The following is an 18,558-nucleotide window of genomic DNA, read 5'->3' on the forward strand; positions in this document are numbered from 1 at the left end:
AAGGGGAAAAAATGTATAATCTTTCTAAACTAAGGTCAGCATAAAATAAAATGTAAATTAAAAACAAATAATTCAGGTCATTGGTCTAGTTCTAGAAAAGAAGTGTACTTACCCAGAGTTTTACATGCAAAAAGAGTCATGGCACTTTGCAATCTGTCTGGTCTGAGAGCCTGTACCACAAGAACCTTAAAATAAAGTGCAGAGTATTTTTAAATAATAAATTTCCTACAAAAGCTGTAACTAAACAATAGTTAATGTTAAATTAAACAAATGTTTACCACAATATTTACTATGCCTAAAACTGTCACAATCGGTATATAAAAAGACACGTCTTTAATAGCCAAAATATTACTAAAATTCATCAGATCTATCATCAAAAGTAAACATCAGCATGTAAGGGTCATAGCATTAGCTATGTCTTCAGGAACTAATAAAGGGCCCAATGGCAGGTGAAAATAAGAGTATGTAGGCAAAGCATTCTTGGTGACAGCAGTGCAGAAGCATAAAACTCTTAACTAAAATTTTCAAACTACCAATTTTATGCTGAATCATATCTATCTGTTCCTAGATGTTTAAGTTTTCAAATGAAGTTTTTCTCAGTTTTTTTTTTTTTTCGTTGTTTTTAAACACACTTGGTGAAATAGAATTCAACAAGCGGCAGAAGCACAGCCAGCAGCCTAGTTAAGAGATATAAATGGAAGGGTCATTTCCTGGAGCGTCAACTCCTGTGTCCTCTCCAAACTAAGACTTTGGTCTAGCCAAAAGACTGAGTGGAACCCACCAGTAGGTTTCATCATTATATTTCAAAACAAAATGGAAAAAAAAAAGTTCCCTGCTCCTCACCATAAGGTCTTTTCCTTAGAGAGAACCCTGGGAAAAGAGTGAAGAACCTGTACAATCTATACCTTAACTTCTTTCGGTAAGACGTGTTCTCTATTGAGAAATCCCCCTTGGGTCAGAGGCAGAGGAAGTAAGAAAAGCTACAGTGGGACACACCCTACCCAGAAACTTTGCCAATGATTTCACTGTCTGGACAAGGTGGCAAAAGCAGAAAGCCCTTTCCCAAATATGCCCATTAAGGTTATGTGACACTCTAAAGGCAAAGCTTTTATTTAAATGGCTTCTGAGTGACAAGAAAAACATTAAATACATTTATGCATTTAGACAATTTACCTGCTGAAATAAAGAAACTTTCTTTGCAAGAATAGATGGAAACTCTTGCTCACACATTGAATTATGATAATAAGTATGCCACAAAGCTACGTCTTCAAAACAGAGGATCTGATAAAGACTGGGGAGAGCAATCTAAAAAATAAAAATAACCATATATACTGAGCTACAAGCAAATATAAATACACACACACACACATATCCATACTAAATACACACACACACTAAAAAAAGTAAGTGGAAACCAATTATTGATGTTTACCATTTGTTTTCTAATTCGTGTTGGCTTATTTAATCACTTCTAGATCAGAAACAGTATGGCAGACTTATCTAATCCAGAATTAAATAAAAGCAAATATTTCCAAAGTAGTACTAAATCAATACTGCAAGTTAACAAATCTTTTCTCTACGTAAAAACATTTGTACCTATCTCCACCTTGTGGAGAAAAGAATACTTTCATTAAAACCGTGTGCAAATTTTAACCATTGCCAGAATGGAGTTCCACGTTAGAGTGTAAAAATATGCCCAGTTTCAAATCTTGACTCTATACTTTCTCAGTGACCATAAGTAAGTGACTATATCACTCTGGGCCTTAGTTTCTTTATCTGTTAAATGAGGACAACAACAGTAGCCCCCTCACAATGTTGAAAATATCTAATGAGATGATCCATTTTCAAATTCTGCATAATACCCTGAACATAGTAAGTCATCAATAACTGCTGGCTACTCCTACCGTTTTAACCATGTGCTACTGTACCATTAGAATAGTTGTGAAGAAAAGCAGGGAAAGGAAAGGAAGAATGGAAGCATGTTACAGATTTGGAGAGAAGTATATTTGTCTTTCATTCCCCACAAAAACAACATTTTAGCCTGAGTAAAGAACACAGACAGAGCTGTTGGGAGTTAGGCTTTTTCTTCCCCATGCTCCCATCCTCACTGCCCGTCATACCAGGGGAAAAAACTGTGGGGTGGGGAAAGAAGGAAGGAGAGAAAGAGAGGAAAAAAACACTATATTTGGAAAACCCACATATCAAAGGCATGTAGTTATGTGGTGTCAGAATGCCTGAATTAAAATCATAGTACCAAAACTTCCCAGCTATTTGATGTTGGATAAATTATTTTACCTGTCTACACCTCAGTTTGCTCTTCTCAAAAACAGGCATAATTATGACCTCTTCAATAGGTCATTGTGATAATAAAATAAGATAATGCATCTTAAGTATTTAACATGATGCTTGACACATAACAGGTCCTCAAAAATATGTATGAAATTGAAAAGAAAATAGGTTCATGCATTTTGCAACTCGCTGCACTGATTCTTATTTCTCATCTGTAAAAAGAAAGTTAATAATACCTCCCTCTTAAGGTTTGTGTGATAATTGAATAAGATAATTCATTTGAAAATGTTTTATAAACTAAAATGATAATAAAACACTAATGTATATTATAAACTTTCTCTGAATAGGAAAGCCCCCCCTTTCCTAAATGTTTTGCATTTCTTTACTTAACAAGAAATTAGTATGTGAAAAAAAGCATCATTATAATTTTTAGGTTAACACAGTTAAGATTTTTTCCCAAGTGTAACCTCTCAGTAGATCAATTGTTCAAACAATTTTAACTGTATCATGTTGATTATTATTAAGTTTGCCACTAGGAGTTCATGAAATAGTTCAGAGGTCCTACCCAATAATCCAGAAATCTCTTCAAATTCTCACTATTTTTCATAATTATTGATTTTTTGCATTCTATTAAAATTGTTTAAAGGACTAATCAGAATAATTCTTGGATATTCTTTTACTCAGGGATTTTACATCATTTTCACAAAAATATCAACACTGAGTATGAATAAGTAGCACATAAAAATATAAACAGAAATAACTCAAATACTAAAAAAATAAATCTCGTAGTAGAAGGGGAAGGAATACCTTTAATGTTGCCACTGCCCAGCTTCTTTCCTGATCTATCCAAGATGGAAGTTGATCACGTATTCTTTGTTGAGAGTCCTTTTTAATAAGAGCAATTATTTTTCTTAGTATATCTGGTAAAACTCAGACTTTAAAAAAATTAAAAATTGACCAGCTAATTTTATGAACACTATTTTGAAAAAAACTCATTCTATGTATTTTTTAATTTTTATCTATTTTACAAGACAATATGGTAAAATTCTACATAACGTAAGGTACTGGTAAACATTTAGACAAATCTTGCATTAATTTTAATAGGGCTTAATCTTTCGTGAAACTTCAGAAAACTCAAATGTAATAAGAAACTTCCATAGAATTATATTATCTTTAATTATATTTTGCATTTCAGACATAATCTAGGTTTCGCATTACAGTTTGGATAGGTTCCTTTGAAGAATAATATTATCCATTACATGTTTAAATAGAAAATTACTAGAGGAAAAAGCTAAATTTGAATAAAGTTGTCAAAAGTTAAATGAAGTAATTTTTAACTTATGTAAGAAAAATTTTCTAGTTATGTTACGAGATTTGATCTTCTTCAAATTACAAAAGTGTTCTTGGAACCAAATATATATACACTGAAAAAAAGAAACCATATTAATTTCTTATATTTAATTAATATTCTCAAAAGAATACATGTCCTCAAGGACAAAAAAACACATATAGGTCCGTTTTCTATTAGGGCAATAGAGGCAAGGATATAGTCCTCTATTTAAAATATAATTTTAACAGTAATTTAAAACTTCTCTCAAGCAAATTATGAAATCAAAGCCAGAATTATTTTCACTAAGAGTGAAATAATTTTGTTATTCTAACTTACAGCTTTCCGCAACATGTCTCCAACAACCACACCTGTAAATGTGTCCCATTCCTATTAAATAAAAATATGAGAAACACACAAAAAATATTCTAACCATTTAACAAATCTTTTAAAATTTCCCCATAGGACAGCTTACAATTTAGCTTTCTAAAAACATGGAAAAAAATAAAACTCCTTTCATACCTTCCCACTTCTACTACACTAACATTATGAGTTCATGTACCATACCAACATAAAACATTAAAATGAAATCTACTAGAATATTTTTAAGACAAAAATAGTACTACAGGGCTTCCCTTGTGGCACAGTGGTTGAGAGTCCACCTGCCGATAGAGGGGACACGGGTTCGTGCCCCAGTCCGGGAAGATCCCACATGCCACGGAGCAGCTGGGCCCATGAGCCATGGCCGCTGAGCCTGCACGTCCAGAGCCTGTGCTCCGCGACGGGAGAGGCCACAACAGTGAGAGGCCCGTGTACCGTAAAAAAAAAAAAAAGAACTACATTATACATGTGAGTCTCAACATCTAAAAATTTATATGTCTTATTCAATTAGCATTTGTCACTACCTTTAATGTTTCCTATTATATACTACTCCTCACTAATAGATAAGCAGTAAGATGCAACAAGAGTTTAAAAATTGTGTATATTAGGAAAAATAGAGAAAAGTACTACCATTAACTTATCTTTTCCAACATATTGGGAGAAGATTGCCATTGCTCCTTTTTTTTTTTTCTAATTAACCCATGGAATCAAAATTTATCAAGTGTTACAGAATCTAGAGCTCTTAGAAAATCTATGTCTTCACTCTGGGTTACCCATTCAGATAATTATGGGCACTACCATATTATTTGTTACACATTGGCCAGCAAATAAAGCCAAGACATATTAAAATTTGAGAGCAATATGGAAAAATTACCAAAGCAACATACTTCCTGCCTCCACCCACTCTGACCACTCATTCTCCCTACTGAAGTTATACAGTCACAAATAAATAAAATACAAATTATCACTACTACTTTACGCGAGTCAAAGAAAACTGTTCTCCTTTCCCAATGATAATTTATTTATACTCCAGGAGGGAAAACTAGGGAAAATTAAGTCTTATACAGCAGAACATATTGAGCATGGTGAAAAACATTATACAAGAGGAGGGAAAGGCATCAAAGTAAATAGTGTAAACAAAAAGAGTCAAGTTAAATTTGGAAGAAACTATACAAGTCAGCCAGAGCATGTGGAGTTAGAGAAAAAGAGAGAACAGTCACATGGAATGGTATGCATTCTTTTAACTATTCAAATGAGGGGAACCCAGAGCATAGTTAATCTGACCATAGAGAGTTAAAGGTTACTAGGTTAAATTGCACTGTCCATATATACTATTCGCTGCCACCCTGGCTACTGAATGCTCACTTTAATGATAATGTCATAATAATGAGAAAAATCACTTACAAATAATTTTTTTAATATTAGAAGCAGGTCAGAGATGGATTACTTAGCTCTATCTTGAAGGAAATTATTTTCAAGTTTGAGAGGGGGTTATATGGTAGACCAGAAATGAAGTCACAGACAAAAAAAAGATAAATTATACATTAAAAGATTAACATAAACCTGCAGGCTCAAAGAAGGCTTCTGAGAACTGCCCACCCTCTTGCTTCATCTGCTGACTCTGAGCAAGTCCGTGGAGGTAATAAATAATGTAGTGGCATACCCATATTGTTTAACTTTTTTATATTTATCAGTTCCACTGCTTAGACGAGGAAAATAAGAAGGCTGACTCTTCGGGTGCCCTGGAAAAGTGGACTTGTGTTGAGAAAAATCTAGGTAGCATGGTAAGTTAGAGTTCTTTCCCTGCCTTAGCATTGCTTCAGAATACTGGGCTCACCCAAACGAGAGTAGAACTGTAAATCAGCATCTTACACTAAACTTCTAACTAAGTAAAAAATAAATAGATTGACATGTAATTTCTAGCCTTAATTAACTTCTAATCTAACCATAAGTCTGCCTATTACCAGATTTTTATGCAACTCTTTTAATAATTTTCTCCTTTCCTTCCACTTACATTTTCTTGAAAAAGTTCAGGATGCATGCCTCGAACGAAATGCAAAGCGAACATCAACTGATCAACCTGAAAAGAGTAACAGATGTTATCTTGCTTTTTCTAAATTTGTGTTTTTGGAAAAACATAGTCCTTAAATTTTGGTTCATGAAATCTGTATTCTGTCATCTAACAATCTACTTTTATCAATATAAGAAATGGCTATTCAGGTGGCATCTACATATGACAACTCTTCTAAGTTGGGGATGAGAGTATAGAGAGAGTGCTAACACTTTTAGAGATAGTGCTAAGGATTAATCAGTGTGTACATCTCATTAAAAAAACAGATTTAACTAGCTGAAATATGATTGTGAGGTTTAGATTAGTCATTACTAACCAGATCAACGTTTTGCATTAGTAATCTTCAATTTGTCATTGTGTATGTTATATTCTCTTGAATATTCTGTATGCCCCTAAATCAAGAAACTTCACTTCTAGAAATTTATGTAGGGGATCATAAATGTACTCCTAGAGAAGAAATAAGGATATTCATTGCAAGGTTTTTAAAATATTTATTTATTTATTTGGCTGCGCAGGGTCTTAGTCACGGCACACGGGATCTTCGCTGTGGCACATGGGATCTTCAGTGCAGCATGCGGGATCTTCGTTGCATCATGCAGGGTCTTTGGTTGTGGCATGCGGACTCTTAGTTGCGGCATGTGGACTCTTAGTTGTGGCACGTGAACTATTAGTTGCAGCATGCATGTGAGATCTAGTTCCCTGTCCAGGGATCAAACCCGGGCCCCCTACATTGGAAGCATAGAGTCTTAACCACTGGACCAGCAGGGAAGTCCCGCAAGGCTTTTTATAATGGAGGGAAAACTGAAATAAATGTTCAAAAGTCTATCATGAATAACAATCAAATCAAGGTGTATAGCATAGCTGATATTGTTTATTTAAACAAATATGTTTATATAAACAGATCTGGATATATATCTGCAAAAGATATTAGAAATAGATAACAAAAGTTTTATCAGTGATTTATTTTTGAGATTACACGTTATTTTTATTTCCTTATTTTTTCTTAGGTGTATTTTGCAAACTTTCTAAAATAAGCTTATATCATTTCCGTAAAAAAAAAAAAAAAAAAAAAAACAGCAACCAGTTTACTAACATAACAAAACCATCTGCTCAAGCACCATCTTTCCTACCAAGTTCTAATTCAAACTTTATTTAGCTTTTCCCGTATTGTAAATAATACTTTATTCATATCTAACATTATATCTGTGCATGCTTATAAACCTACAGATAAATATAAGGATATTACAATACAATATATGCAAAAGATATGCTCAACAAAAAAAGATCCTCCTGTAAATACTACCAGCAAGTGATCTCCTTGCCTGAAAGAAAACCACCCCTCTGTTGGAAAAATCCAGTGTCTTGAATAATACAATACAAAAGAATAACTTATTTTATAAAAGTATATATTGGGTATGTTTGTGTGTGTGTGTATATATATATATATATATATATATATATATATATATATACATACATATATATATATATATATATATATATATATAGCAAGTACTCAATATATATTAAGTGAATAACTAAAAAACAAACATATGTTCACAACTACAACATAGTCAATGAGTGAAAATAAAGCATAAAAACTGGAAGCAGATGGCCATCATTCAGGTATGAGAAAAACAGTTACAACCAACTACAGTGTATATAAAATAGCTACCACGTGACTTAAAATATATAAAAAGCAAGGTATATCATTGGGAGAGATGTGTAATGTTCTTAGGAATTAGAAGGTTAGAATTCAGGTTTGGCTGGGGACTTCGCTGGTGGTCCAATGGTTAAGAATCCATCTTGCAATGCACTGGACACCAGTTCAATCCCTGGTCGGGGAACTAAGATCCCACATGCCACGAGGCAACTAAGCCCGCGTGCCACAACTACTGAGCCCACATACTCTGGAGCCTGTGCATCACAACTAGAGAGAAGCCTGCACACTGCACTGAAGAGCCCACTCTCCACAATGAAAGATCCCGCGTGCCACAACTAAGACCCAATGCATCCAAAAAATAAATAAGTAAATAAGTAAATATAAAAAAAGAGAATATTAAAAAAAGGAATGCAGGTTTGGGATTGAACAGTAACTAGTTGTATAAGGTAGTAAGGTGCTTATTTTACACACTAACGAATATTGTAAATGATTATAATAGCATCCCTCATCTAAGGTAAAGAAATAATGATTAAGATAAGCAAGATAATAAATGTATTACTTTGAAGGCTTCATCACTTAATAATACAGTTAATTCTTTTTTACACACATATAATGCACACACAATGTTAATACATTTATTTAGCCATTTCTTTCTTTGAACTAAGGAAGAGTAATGTAGTCTCTAGTGTTAGTGGAGAGAAGAGAAGGCTCTACAACTCTCTGAGCCCCAGATTATCCACTGGAGTCAATGAACTACTTTACTGATTATTACTGAGCCAAGCTCTAACATGTTGGCAAAAAATAGGCACATATTATGTAGTCAATAAATGGGTAATGGTGGTCACCCTTTTCTTTGTTTTCTGGTCACAGAAGACATCTTGACCTTAGGGATAGCCTATATTCAAGTTGGCCCAATCTCAATATATTGTGCCACAGATAATGGTACAAAGGATGCCGTATGACCTAAGCCAGGCCAATCAGGATCATCTTCTATGATTTTCCAACTGGGAGATGGCAGAAGAAAGCTGTTTATGGTAGCTGTCTGGTTGCCTAGCTGTACCAATGAATCCCTTTAGCCATAAGAATTTAACAATGATTTTATAATGAGGAACAATGCTAATTCAAGAATAAACATAAAAATATAGTTTACTGAGAGACAGAGGACACATTTCCAATTACACTGAGGTAAAATCAAGAATGAATTAATCAAGCTTAAGGATTTTCTGAATATTTGTTTCAAAAAAAAATAACCTGTCAATAACCAGAGTTTAGAAAACATTTTGGACCTATAATATCCTTGATCTTCCCAGCTTATGAGTCAGAAAATTTGGGTGTTTTAATTTAAGTTCAAATTATTTCAGTATGCTTGGGCTCTGTTATGAAATAATTTAATATCAAGAGGATACATAATAAACAAAATTTTAACTGATCATCTATATAATTAACTAGCTGAATGAAGAAAAACAGTAAGAGACAGTAGACCACTGGATGGTATACGTCAGCCACATATTCCATACCATACCATCACACACACATCATACTATAGTAAAAATTCAAAAAGAGTGAGGCTATTAGAGCAGGATTAATACAATATGAGGGAATCTTAAAGTCAACTTTATAGATGATAAGAAGTTCACATTTCCAAATGTAATGGTTTGTTTTAACCACATTCTATTACCAAGACGTCTTTGGCATCATGCAAAATGGGTTTGAATTCTAGCTAAAACACCCACTACATCTGAGTAACCTAGAGAAAGGTTAAAGCTCTAAATCTTGGCTTCTTCCTTTATATAATAGAATTGTTGTAGGAATTAATTAACAATGTGTTAAAGCACTTAGTGCCTAGAACACTGTAAGTCTTAAAAGGTGACAGATAGTAACTATCTGCTTTACAGTAAAAAGATATAGTATGTAATATTGGAAAGGAAATTTATTTCAAAAATATTCCATAAATCCCACAAATCTCAGAGACTAAGAAGCAGTAGAAACTATAATTCATTCATTTTATTTCTACTCTATAATATTCATTGCTTTCAAATATGTTTAATGAAACGTCTAAGTAGATGTTACTATATGAAGAAAAATCTTATTTTAATCTCAAAGAAGTTGATATAGGATAGAACTTAGGCACTCACACTTGTGCTTGAAGCTAAATCATACATTTAAAAAATATATTCCATGCATATTTACCTATACTTCCAGAAACTCTAAAGGGTTAGATACAATACTAAAAGTTTCAAAGTTATCTAAGCAGAAGAAAATTATCTAAATTACCAAGATTCACTTTAATAACCACAGGTTATAAAATTTCTAAAGACCCAACCAGAGAAATTCCATGTTTTTATTATAAGAAAACACATTTTGATAGGAAAAATACCATGATTCAAATTAAGTGAGATGTAAGATAAATACAATCATGCGATGCTATAATTATTTGATTTGTAAAACATAATATTCATCTGAATTTTAATCAATCAACTAGCAAATTCATTTGAAGAAAGAGGCAAGGTGAGCTGCATAGGCATAAAGCTTAGAAGGACTTTGCATGAAAAAACTTCTATTTATACATCACCAGACATTCTTCCTATACCATTTCAAATCTTTTAGACAATACTTCCATGAGGAAGGGGAAACAGTAAGAATCATATGGTCTCGTAACATTTTCTTCAACCCGTTTCTGTACTCTGGTCCAATATAGTTGGAAATTATTTAATATGCCAACAAATTCTATTGTTTTGTATCTATTTGAAAGAATAAACTGTGATGAAGAAATGATATGTAAAGGTACTAACTTGTACATAGTTTTACTATAATCATCATAAGTTTGGGGAAATCAAATGTGCTACTTATCCTATGTCTAAGGTACTTAGGTTACTGAAATAAACACTTTTGAACTCATGAAAAAAAAGAATGATATAGCTAATAATCTAAACTAAAAGTACTAGACAATTTTCCCCATTTGGTTTAGTTCATTAAAAGTCTAAATTTTCTGTTATAAAACAAGTCAATCATTTTTCTGTTCCAGGTCAAGATGCTTTCAGTTCAATGTGATGTGAATACTAATAATTCTCTCTCTACTTCAAGAGTCTATTGTTGTCATACTGCTCTCACTAACACAACAGCAAAATCAGCATTAGAGAAGCTCTGGCAGTCAGTTTAACGTGATGCTGACTGCTTAAAACCGAAAACCTTTCACTAAAATGTAAAATTGGTTCCATCCTAAGTAAGGTTAGAGTGCTAAATCTTGAGAAATGCACCTCAGTTTTACAATTAATGTGCTCTCTGAATTTTTATTCACCACTGAAACTCTATGGAATGCTGAATTCAAGATGAATAGATTTAATATTACTCCTATAGAAATATGAATTTTACAAAACAGATATTCCATTATCAATTAAAAACATGTCTTAAGAGACCTTCAAGATGGCGGAGGAGTAAGAGGTGGACATCACCTTCCTCCACACAAATACATCAGAAATACAACTACATGTGGAACAACTCCTACAGAACACCTACTGAATGCTGGCAGAAGACCTCAGACTTCCCAAAAGGCAAAAAGTTCCCCATGTACCTGGGTAGGGCAAAAGAAAAAAAAAACAGAGACAAAAAAAAATAGGGACGGGACGTGCACCTCTGGGAGGGAGCTGTGAAGGAGGAAAAGTTTCCACACACTACGAAGCCCCTTCACTGGCAGAGACGGGGGGGTTCTGGGGGGAAGCTTCGGAGCCACGCAGCAATAGGGGTGCAGAGGGCAAAGCGGAAAGATTCCCACACAGGGGATCGGTGCCGACCAGCACTCACCAGGCTGAGAGGTTTGTCTGCTCACCCGCTGGGACAGGTGGGGGCTGGGAGCTGAGGCTCAGGCTTTGGAGGTCAGATCCCAGGGAGAGGACTGGGGTTGGCTGTGTGAACACAGCCTGAAGGGGCTAGTGCACCACAGCTAGCCAGGAGGGAGTCTGGGAAAAAGTCTGGACCTGCCTAAGAGGCAAGAGACCATTGTTTCGGGGTGCACGAAGAGAAGGGATGCAGAGCACCGCCTAAACAAGCTCCAGAGATGTGCGAAAGCCATGGCTATCAGTGTGGACAACACAGATGGGCATGAAACGCAAACGCTGCTGCTGCAGCCACCAAGAAACCTGTGTGCAAGCACAGGTCACTATCCACACCTCCCCTCCCGGGAGCCTGTGCAGCCTGCCACTGCCAGGGTCATGTGATGCAGGGACAACATCCTCAGGAGAAAAAACAGCGGGCCTCAGGCTGTTGCAATGTCATGCTGGCCTCTGCCACCTCAGGCTCGCCCAGCATTCCATACCCCTCCCTGCCCCGGCCTGTGTGAGCCAGAGGCCTCTAGTCAGCTGCTACTTTAACCCTGTCCAGTCTGAGCCAAGAAGAGACACCCTCAGGTGACCTATACGCAGAGGCGGGGCAAATCCAAAGCTGAACCCCAGGAGCTGGGCAAACAGAGAAAGGGAAATTTCTCCCAACAGCCTAAGGAGCAGCGGATTAAATCTCCACGATCAACTTGATGTACCCTGCATCTTTGGAATAACTGAAGAGACAAAAAACCATCACAAATTGAGGCGGTGGACTTTTGGAGCTACGGTAGGCTTGGGGTTTGCTTTCTGCATCTAATTTGTTCCTGGTTTTATGTTTATATTTGTTTAGTATTTAGAGTTTATTATCATTGGTAGATTTGTTTATTGATTTGGTTGCTCTCTTCCTTTATTTTTTAATATATATATATATATGTGTGTTTTTTTTCTTTTTCTCTTTTTGTGAGTGTGTATGTATATGTTTCTTTATGTGACTTTTGCCTGTATAGCTTTGCTTTTACCATTTGTGCTAGGGTTCTGTCTGTCCGATTTTTTGTTTGTTTGTTTGTTTGTTTTTAGCATAGCTTTTAGAGCTTGTTCTGACTGGTACAATTGTTTTTGGTTTGGTTGCTCTCTTCTTTCTTTCTTTTCTACCTTTTTCCTCTTTTTTTTCAACTTTTTTTAATAGTTATTTTTTATTTTAATAACTTTATGTTATTTTATTCTTCTTTCTTTCTTTCTTTCCTTCTTTCTTTCTTTTCTTAATTTCTTTCTCCCTTTTCTTCTGAGCCATGTAACTGACAGGGTCTTGGTGCTCCAGCCGGGTGTCAGGCCTGTGCCTCTGAGGTGGGAGAGCCGAGTTCAGGACACTGGTATACCAGAGACCTCCTGGCTCCATGTAATATCAAACAGCAAAAGCTCTCCCAGAGATCACCATCTCAACGACCAGTAACCTACACTGCTTGGCACCTATGCCAAACAACTAGCAAGACAGGAAAACAACCCCACCCATTAGCAGAAAGTCTGCCTAAAATCACAAAAAGGTCACAGACATGCCAAAACACACCACCAGACGCGGCTTTGCTCACCAGAAAGAAAAGATCCAGCCTCATCAACCACAACACACGCACTACTCCCCTCCACCAGGAAGCCTACACAACCCACTGAACCAACCTTAGCCACTGGAGGAAGACACCAAAAACCATGGGAACTACGAACCTGCAGCCTGCGAAAAGGAGACCCCGAACACAGTAAGTTAAGCAAAATGAGAAGACAGAGAAACACATAGCAGGGGAAAGAGCAACATAAAAACCCACTAGACCAAACGAATGAAGAGGAAATAGGCAATCTACCTGAAAAAGAATTCAGAGTAATGATAGTAAAGATGATCCAGAATCTTTGAAATAGAATGGAGAAAATACAAGGAACATTTAAAAAGGACCTAGAAGAACTAAAGAGCAAATAAACCATGATGAACAACACAATAAATGAAAACAAAAACTCTCTAGAATAGATCAATAGCAGAATAACTGAGGCAGAAGAATGGATAAGTGACCTGGAAAATAAAATAGTGGAAATAACTACCACAGAGCAGAATAAAGAATAAAGAAAAAAGAATGAAAAGAATTGAGGACAGTCTTAGAGACCTCTGGGACAATATTAATGGCACCAGCATTTGAATTATAAGGGTCCCAAAGAAGAAGAAGAGAAAAAGAAAGGGACTCAGAAAATATTTGAAGAGATTATAGTTGAAAATTTCCCTAATATGGGATAGGAAAAGGTCAAGTTCAGGAAGTGCAGAGAGTCCCATACAGGATAAATACAAGGAGAAACATGCCAAGACACATATTAATCAAACTATCAAAAATTAAACACAAAGAAAAAATATTAAAAGCAGCAAGGGGAAAACAAGAAATAACATACAAGGGAATCGCCATAAGGTTAAAAGCTGATCCTTCAGCAAAAACTCTGCAAGTCAGAAGGGAGAGGCAGGACATATTTAAAGTAATGAAAGGGAAGAACCTACAACCGAAATTACTCTACACAGCAAGGATCTCATTCAGATTTGATGGAGAAATTAAAACCTCTACAGACAAGCAAAAGCTAAGAGAATGCAGAACCACCAAACCAGTTTTAAAACAAATGCTAAAGGAACTTCTCTAGGCAGGGAACACAAGAGAAGAAAAAGAACTACAATGGCACACCCAAAGCAATTAAGAAAATGGTAATAGGAACATACATATCAATAATTACCTTAAATGTAAATGGATTAAATGCTCCAACCAAAAGACAGAGACTGGCTGAACGGATACAAAAACAAGACCTGTATATATGCTGTCTACAAGAGATCCATTTAAGACCTACAGACACATACAGACTGAAAGTGAGGGGATGAAAAAAGATATTCCATGCAAATGCAAATTAAAAGAAAGCTGGAATACCAATTCTCATATCAGATAAAATAGACTTTAAAATAAAGACTATTACAAGAGAAAAAGAAGGACACTACATAATGATCAAGGGATCAATCTAAGAAAAAGATATAACAATTGTAAATATTTATGCATCCAACATAGGAGCACCTCAATACATAAGGCAAATGTAACAGCTATAAAAGGGGAAATCCCCAGAGGAGGGGACTTTAACAACCCACTATCACCAATGGACAGATCATCCAAAATGAAATTAAATAAGGAAACAAAAGTTTTAAATGATACACTAAACAAGATGGACTTAATTGATATTTATAGGACATCCTATCCAAAACAACAGAATACACTTTCTTCTCAAGTGCTCATGGAACATTCTCCAAGATAGATCATATCGTGGGTCACAAATCAAGCCTTGGTAAATTTAAGAAAATTGAAATAGTATCAAGTATATTTTCTGACCACAACACTATGAGACTAGATAAAAATTACATAAAAAATCTGTGAAAAACACAAACACATGGAGGCTAAACAATACACTGCTTAATAACCAAGAGATCACTAAAGAAATCATAGAGGAAATAAAAAAGATACCTAGAAACAAATGACAATGAAAACACAACCACCCAAAACCTGTGGAATGAAGCAAAAGCAGTTCTAAGAGGGAAGACTATAGGAATACAACCCTACCTCGAGAAACAAGAAACATCTCAAATAAACAACATAACCTTACACCTAAAGCAATTAGAGAAAGAAGAATAAAAAAAAAACCCACAGAAGGAAAGAAATCATAAAGATCAGATCAGAAATAATAATAAACAGAAACAAAGGAAACAATAGCAAAGATCAATAAAACTAAAAGCTTGTTCTTTGAGAAGATAAACAAAATTGATAAACCATTAGACATACTCATCAAGAAAAAAAGGGAGTAGACTCAAATCAACAGAATTAGACATTAAAAAGGAGAAGTAACAACTGACACGGCAGAAATACAGAGGATCATGAGAGATTACTACAAGCAACTATATGCCAATATAATGGACAACCTGGCAGAAATGGAAAAATTATTAGAAAAGCACAACCTTCCAAGACTGAACCAGGAAGAAATAGAAAATATAAACAGACCATTCACAAGTACTGACATTGAGACTGTGATAAAGAATCTTCCAGCAAACAAAAGCCCAGGACAAGATGGCTTCACAAATTCTACCAAACATTTAGAGAAGAGCTAACACCTATCCTTCTCAAACTCCTCCAAAATATAGCAGATGGAGGAACACTCTCAAACTCATTCTACAAGGCCACCATCACCCTGACACGAAAACCAGACAAAGATGTCACAAAGAAAGAAAACTACAGGCCAATATCACTAATGAACATAGATGCAAAAATCCTCAAAAAAATACTAGCAAACACAATGCAACAGCATATTAAAAGGATCATACACCATGATCAAGTGGGGTTTATCCCAGAAATGCAAGGAGTCTTCAATATACACAAATCAATGTGATAAACCATACTAACAAACTGAAGGAGAAAAATCATATGATCATCTCAATAGATTCAGAGAAAGCTTTCGACAAAACTCAACACCCATTTATGACAAAAACTCTATAGAAAGTAGGCATAGTGGGAACTTACCTCAACATAATAAAGGCCATATATGAAAAACCCACAGCCAACATCGCTCTCAATGGTGAACAACTGAAACCATTCCCACTAAGATCAAGAACAAGACGAGGTTGTCGACTCTCAGCACTATTATTCAACACAGTTCTGGAAGTTTTAGCAACAGCAATCAGAGAAGAAAAGGAAATAAAAGGAATCCAAATCGGAAAAGAAGAAGTAAAGCTGTCACTGTTTGTAGATGACATGATACTATACATAGAGAATCCTAAAGATGCTACCAGAAAACTACTAGAGCTAATCAATGAATTTGGTAAAGTAGCAGGATACAAAACTAATGCACAGAAATCTCTGGCATTCCTATACATTAATGATGAAAAATCTGAAAGAGAAATTAAGGAAACACTCCCATTTACCATTGCAACAAAAAGAACAAAATAGCTAGGAATAAACCTACCTAAGGAGACAAAAGACCTGTATGCAGAAAACTCTAAGACACTGATGAAAGAAATTAAAGATGATACAAACAGATGGAGTGATATAACATGTTCTTGGATTGGAAGAATCAATATTGTGAAAATGACTCTACTACGCAAAGCAATCTACAGATTCAATGCAATCCCTATCAAACTACCAATGGCATTTTTTCACAGAACTAGAACAAAAATTTTCACAATTTGTATGGAAACACAAAAGACCCCGAATAGCTGAAGCAATTTTGAGAAAGAAAACCTGAGCTGGAGGAATCAGGCTCCTTGTCTTCAGACTACACTACAAAGCCACAGTAATGAAGACAGTATGGTACTGGCACAAAAACAGAAATATAGATCAATGGAACAGGTTAGAAAGCCCAGAGGTAAACCCATGCACATATAGTCACCTTATCTTTGATAAAGGAGGCTAGAATGTACAATGAAGAAAAGGCAGCCTCTTCAATATACGGTGCTAGGAAAACTGGACAGCTACATATAAAAGAATGAAATTAGAACACTCCCTAACACCTAACACAAAAATAAACTCAAAATGGATTAGAGACCTAAATATAAGGCCAGACACTATAAAACTCTTAGAGGATACCATAGGCAGAACACTCTATGACATAAATCACAGCAAAATCCTTTATGACCCACCTCCTAGAGAAATGGAAATAAAAAGAAAAATAAACAAATGGGACCTAATGAACCTTAAAAGCTTTTGTACAGGAAAGGAAACCATAAACAAGATGAAAAGACAACCCTCAGAATGGGAGAAAATATTTGCAAATGAAGCAACTGACAAAGGATTAACCTCCAAAATTTACAAGCAGCTCATGCAGCTTAATATAAAAAAAAAAAAACCCAACCAATCCAAAAATGGTCAGAAGACCTAAATAGACATTTCTCCAAAGAAGATATAAAGATTGCCAACAAACACATGAAAGAATGCTCAACATCAATAATCATTAGAGAAATGCAAATCAAAACTACAATGAGGTATCACCTCACACCGGTCAGAATGGCCATCATCAAAAAATCTACAAACAATAAATGCTGGAGAGGATGTGGAGAAAAGGGAAGTTTCTTGCACTGTTGGTGGGAATGTAAATTGATAAAGCCACTATGTAGAACAGTATGGAGGTTCCTTAAAATACTAAAAATAGAACTACCATACAAACCAGCAATCCCACTACTGGGCTTATACCCTGAGAAAACCATAATTCAAAAAGAGTCATGTACCACAATGTTCATTGCAGCTCTATTTACAATAGCCAGGAGATGGAAACCTAAGCCTAAGTGTCAATAGACAGACGAATGGATAATGAAGATGCGGCACATATAGACAATGGAATATTACTCAGCCATAAAAAGAAACGAAATTGAGTTTCTTGTAGTGAGATGGATGGACATAGTGTTTGTCATATAGATTGCAGTAAGTCAGAGAAAAACAAATGCCGTATGCTAACATATATATACGGAATCTAAAAAAAAAAAAAAAAAAGAATGGTTCTGAAGAACCTAGGGGCAGGACAGGAATAAAGATGCAGGCGTAGAGAATGAACTTAAGGACATGGGCAAGGGGAAGCGTAAGCTGGGATGAAGTGAGAGAGTGGCATGGACTTATATATACTACCAGATGTGAAATAGATAGGTAGTGGGAAGCAGCTGCATAGCACAGGGAGATCAGCTCAGTGCTTTGTGACCACCTGGGTGGGGTATAGGGAGGGTGGGAGGGAGATGCAAGAGGGAGGAGATATGGGGATATATGTATATGTATAGCTGATTCATTTTCTTATAAATCAGAAACTAACACACCATTGTAAAACAATTATACTGCACTAAAGATGTTAAAAAAATGTCTTAAGAATTATAAACTATAGCATTTAAAAAAAATAATTTCAACTGTTCACAATAGAAAAGTAGTACTCAAGATAGGCAATGAAAAATTCCAGTTGCGTACTAAAACGTTGGGATGGTAAGCCT

At 35.3% G+C, this 18,558-nt stretch overlaps 1 protein-coding gene across 1 annotated transcript in view; it reads right to left on the reverse strand.

Annotated features, from left to right (window-relative positions):
- Positions 1-18,558, reverse strand: part of DYNC2H1 (dynein cytoplasmic 2 heavy chain 1) — a 376,698-nt gene that overhangs the window by 177,588 nt on the left and 180,552 nt on the right. The window contains exons 71-75 of the mRNA XM_081241450.1: positions 6,012-6,077; positions 3,956-4,006; positions 3,097-3,174; positions 1,174-1,305; positions 113-185 (exon numbers count right to left, since the gene is read on the reverse strand). Coding sequence (XP_081097576.1) covers positions 113-185; positions 1,174-1,305; positions 3,097-3,174; positions 3,956-4,006; positions 6,012-6,077 — 400 coding nt within the window. The remainder of the gene's footprint in view (positions 1-112; positions 186-1,173; positions 1,306-3,096; positions 3,175-3,955; positions 4,007-6,011; positions 6,078-18,558) is intronic.

The sequence above is a fragment of the Mesoplodon bidens genome, assembly GCF_964165515.1.
Source record: "Mesoplodon bidens genome assembly, chromosome: 7".
Taxonomy (NCBI): Eukaryota; Metazoa; Chordata; class Mammalia; order Artiodactyla; family Ziphiidae; genus Mesoplodon; species Mesoplodon bidens.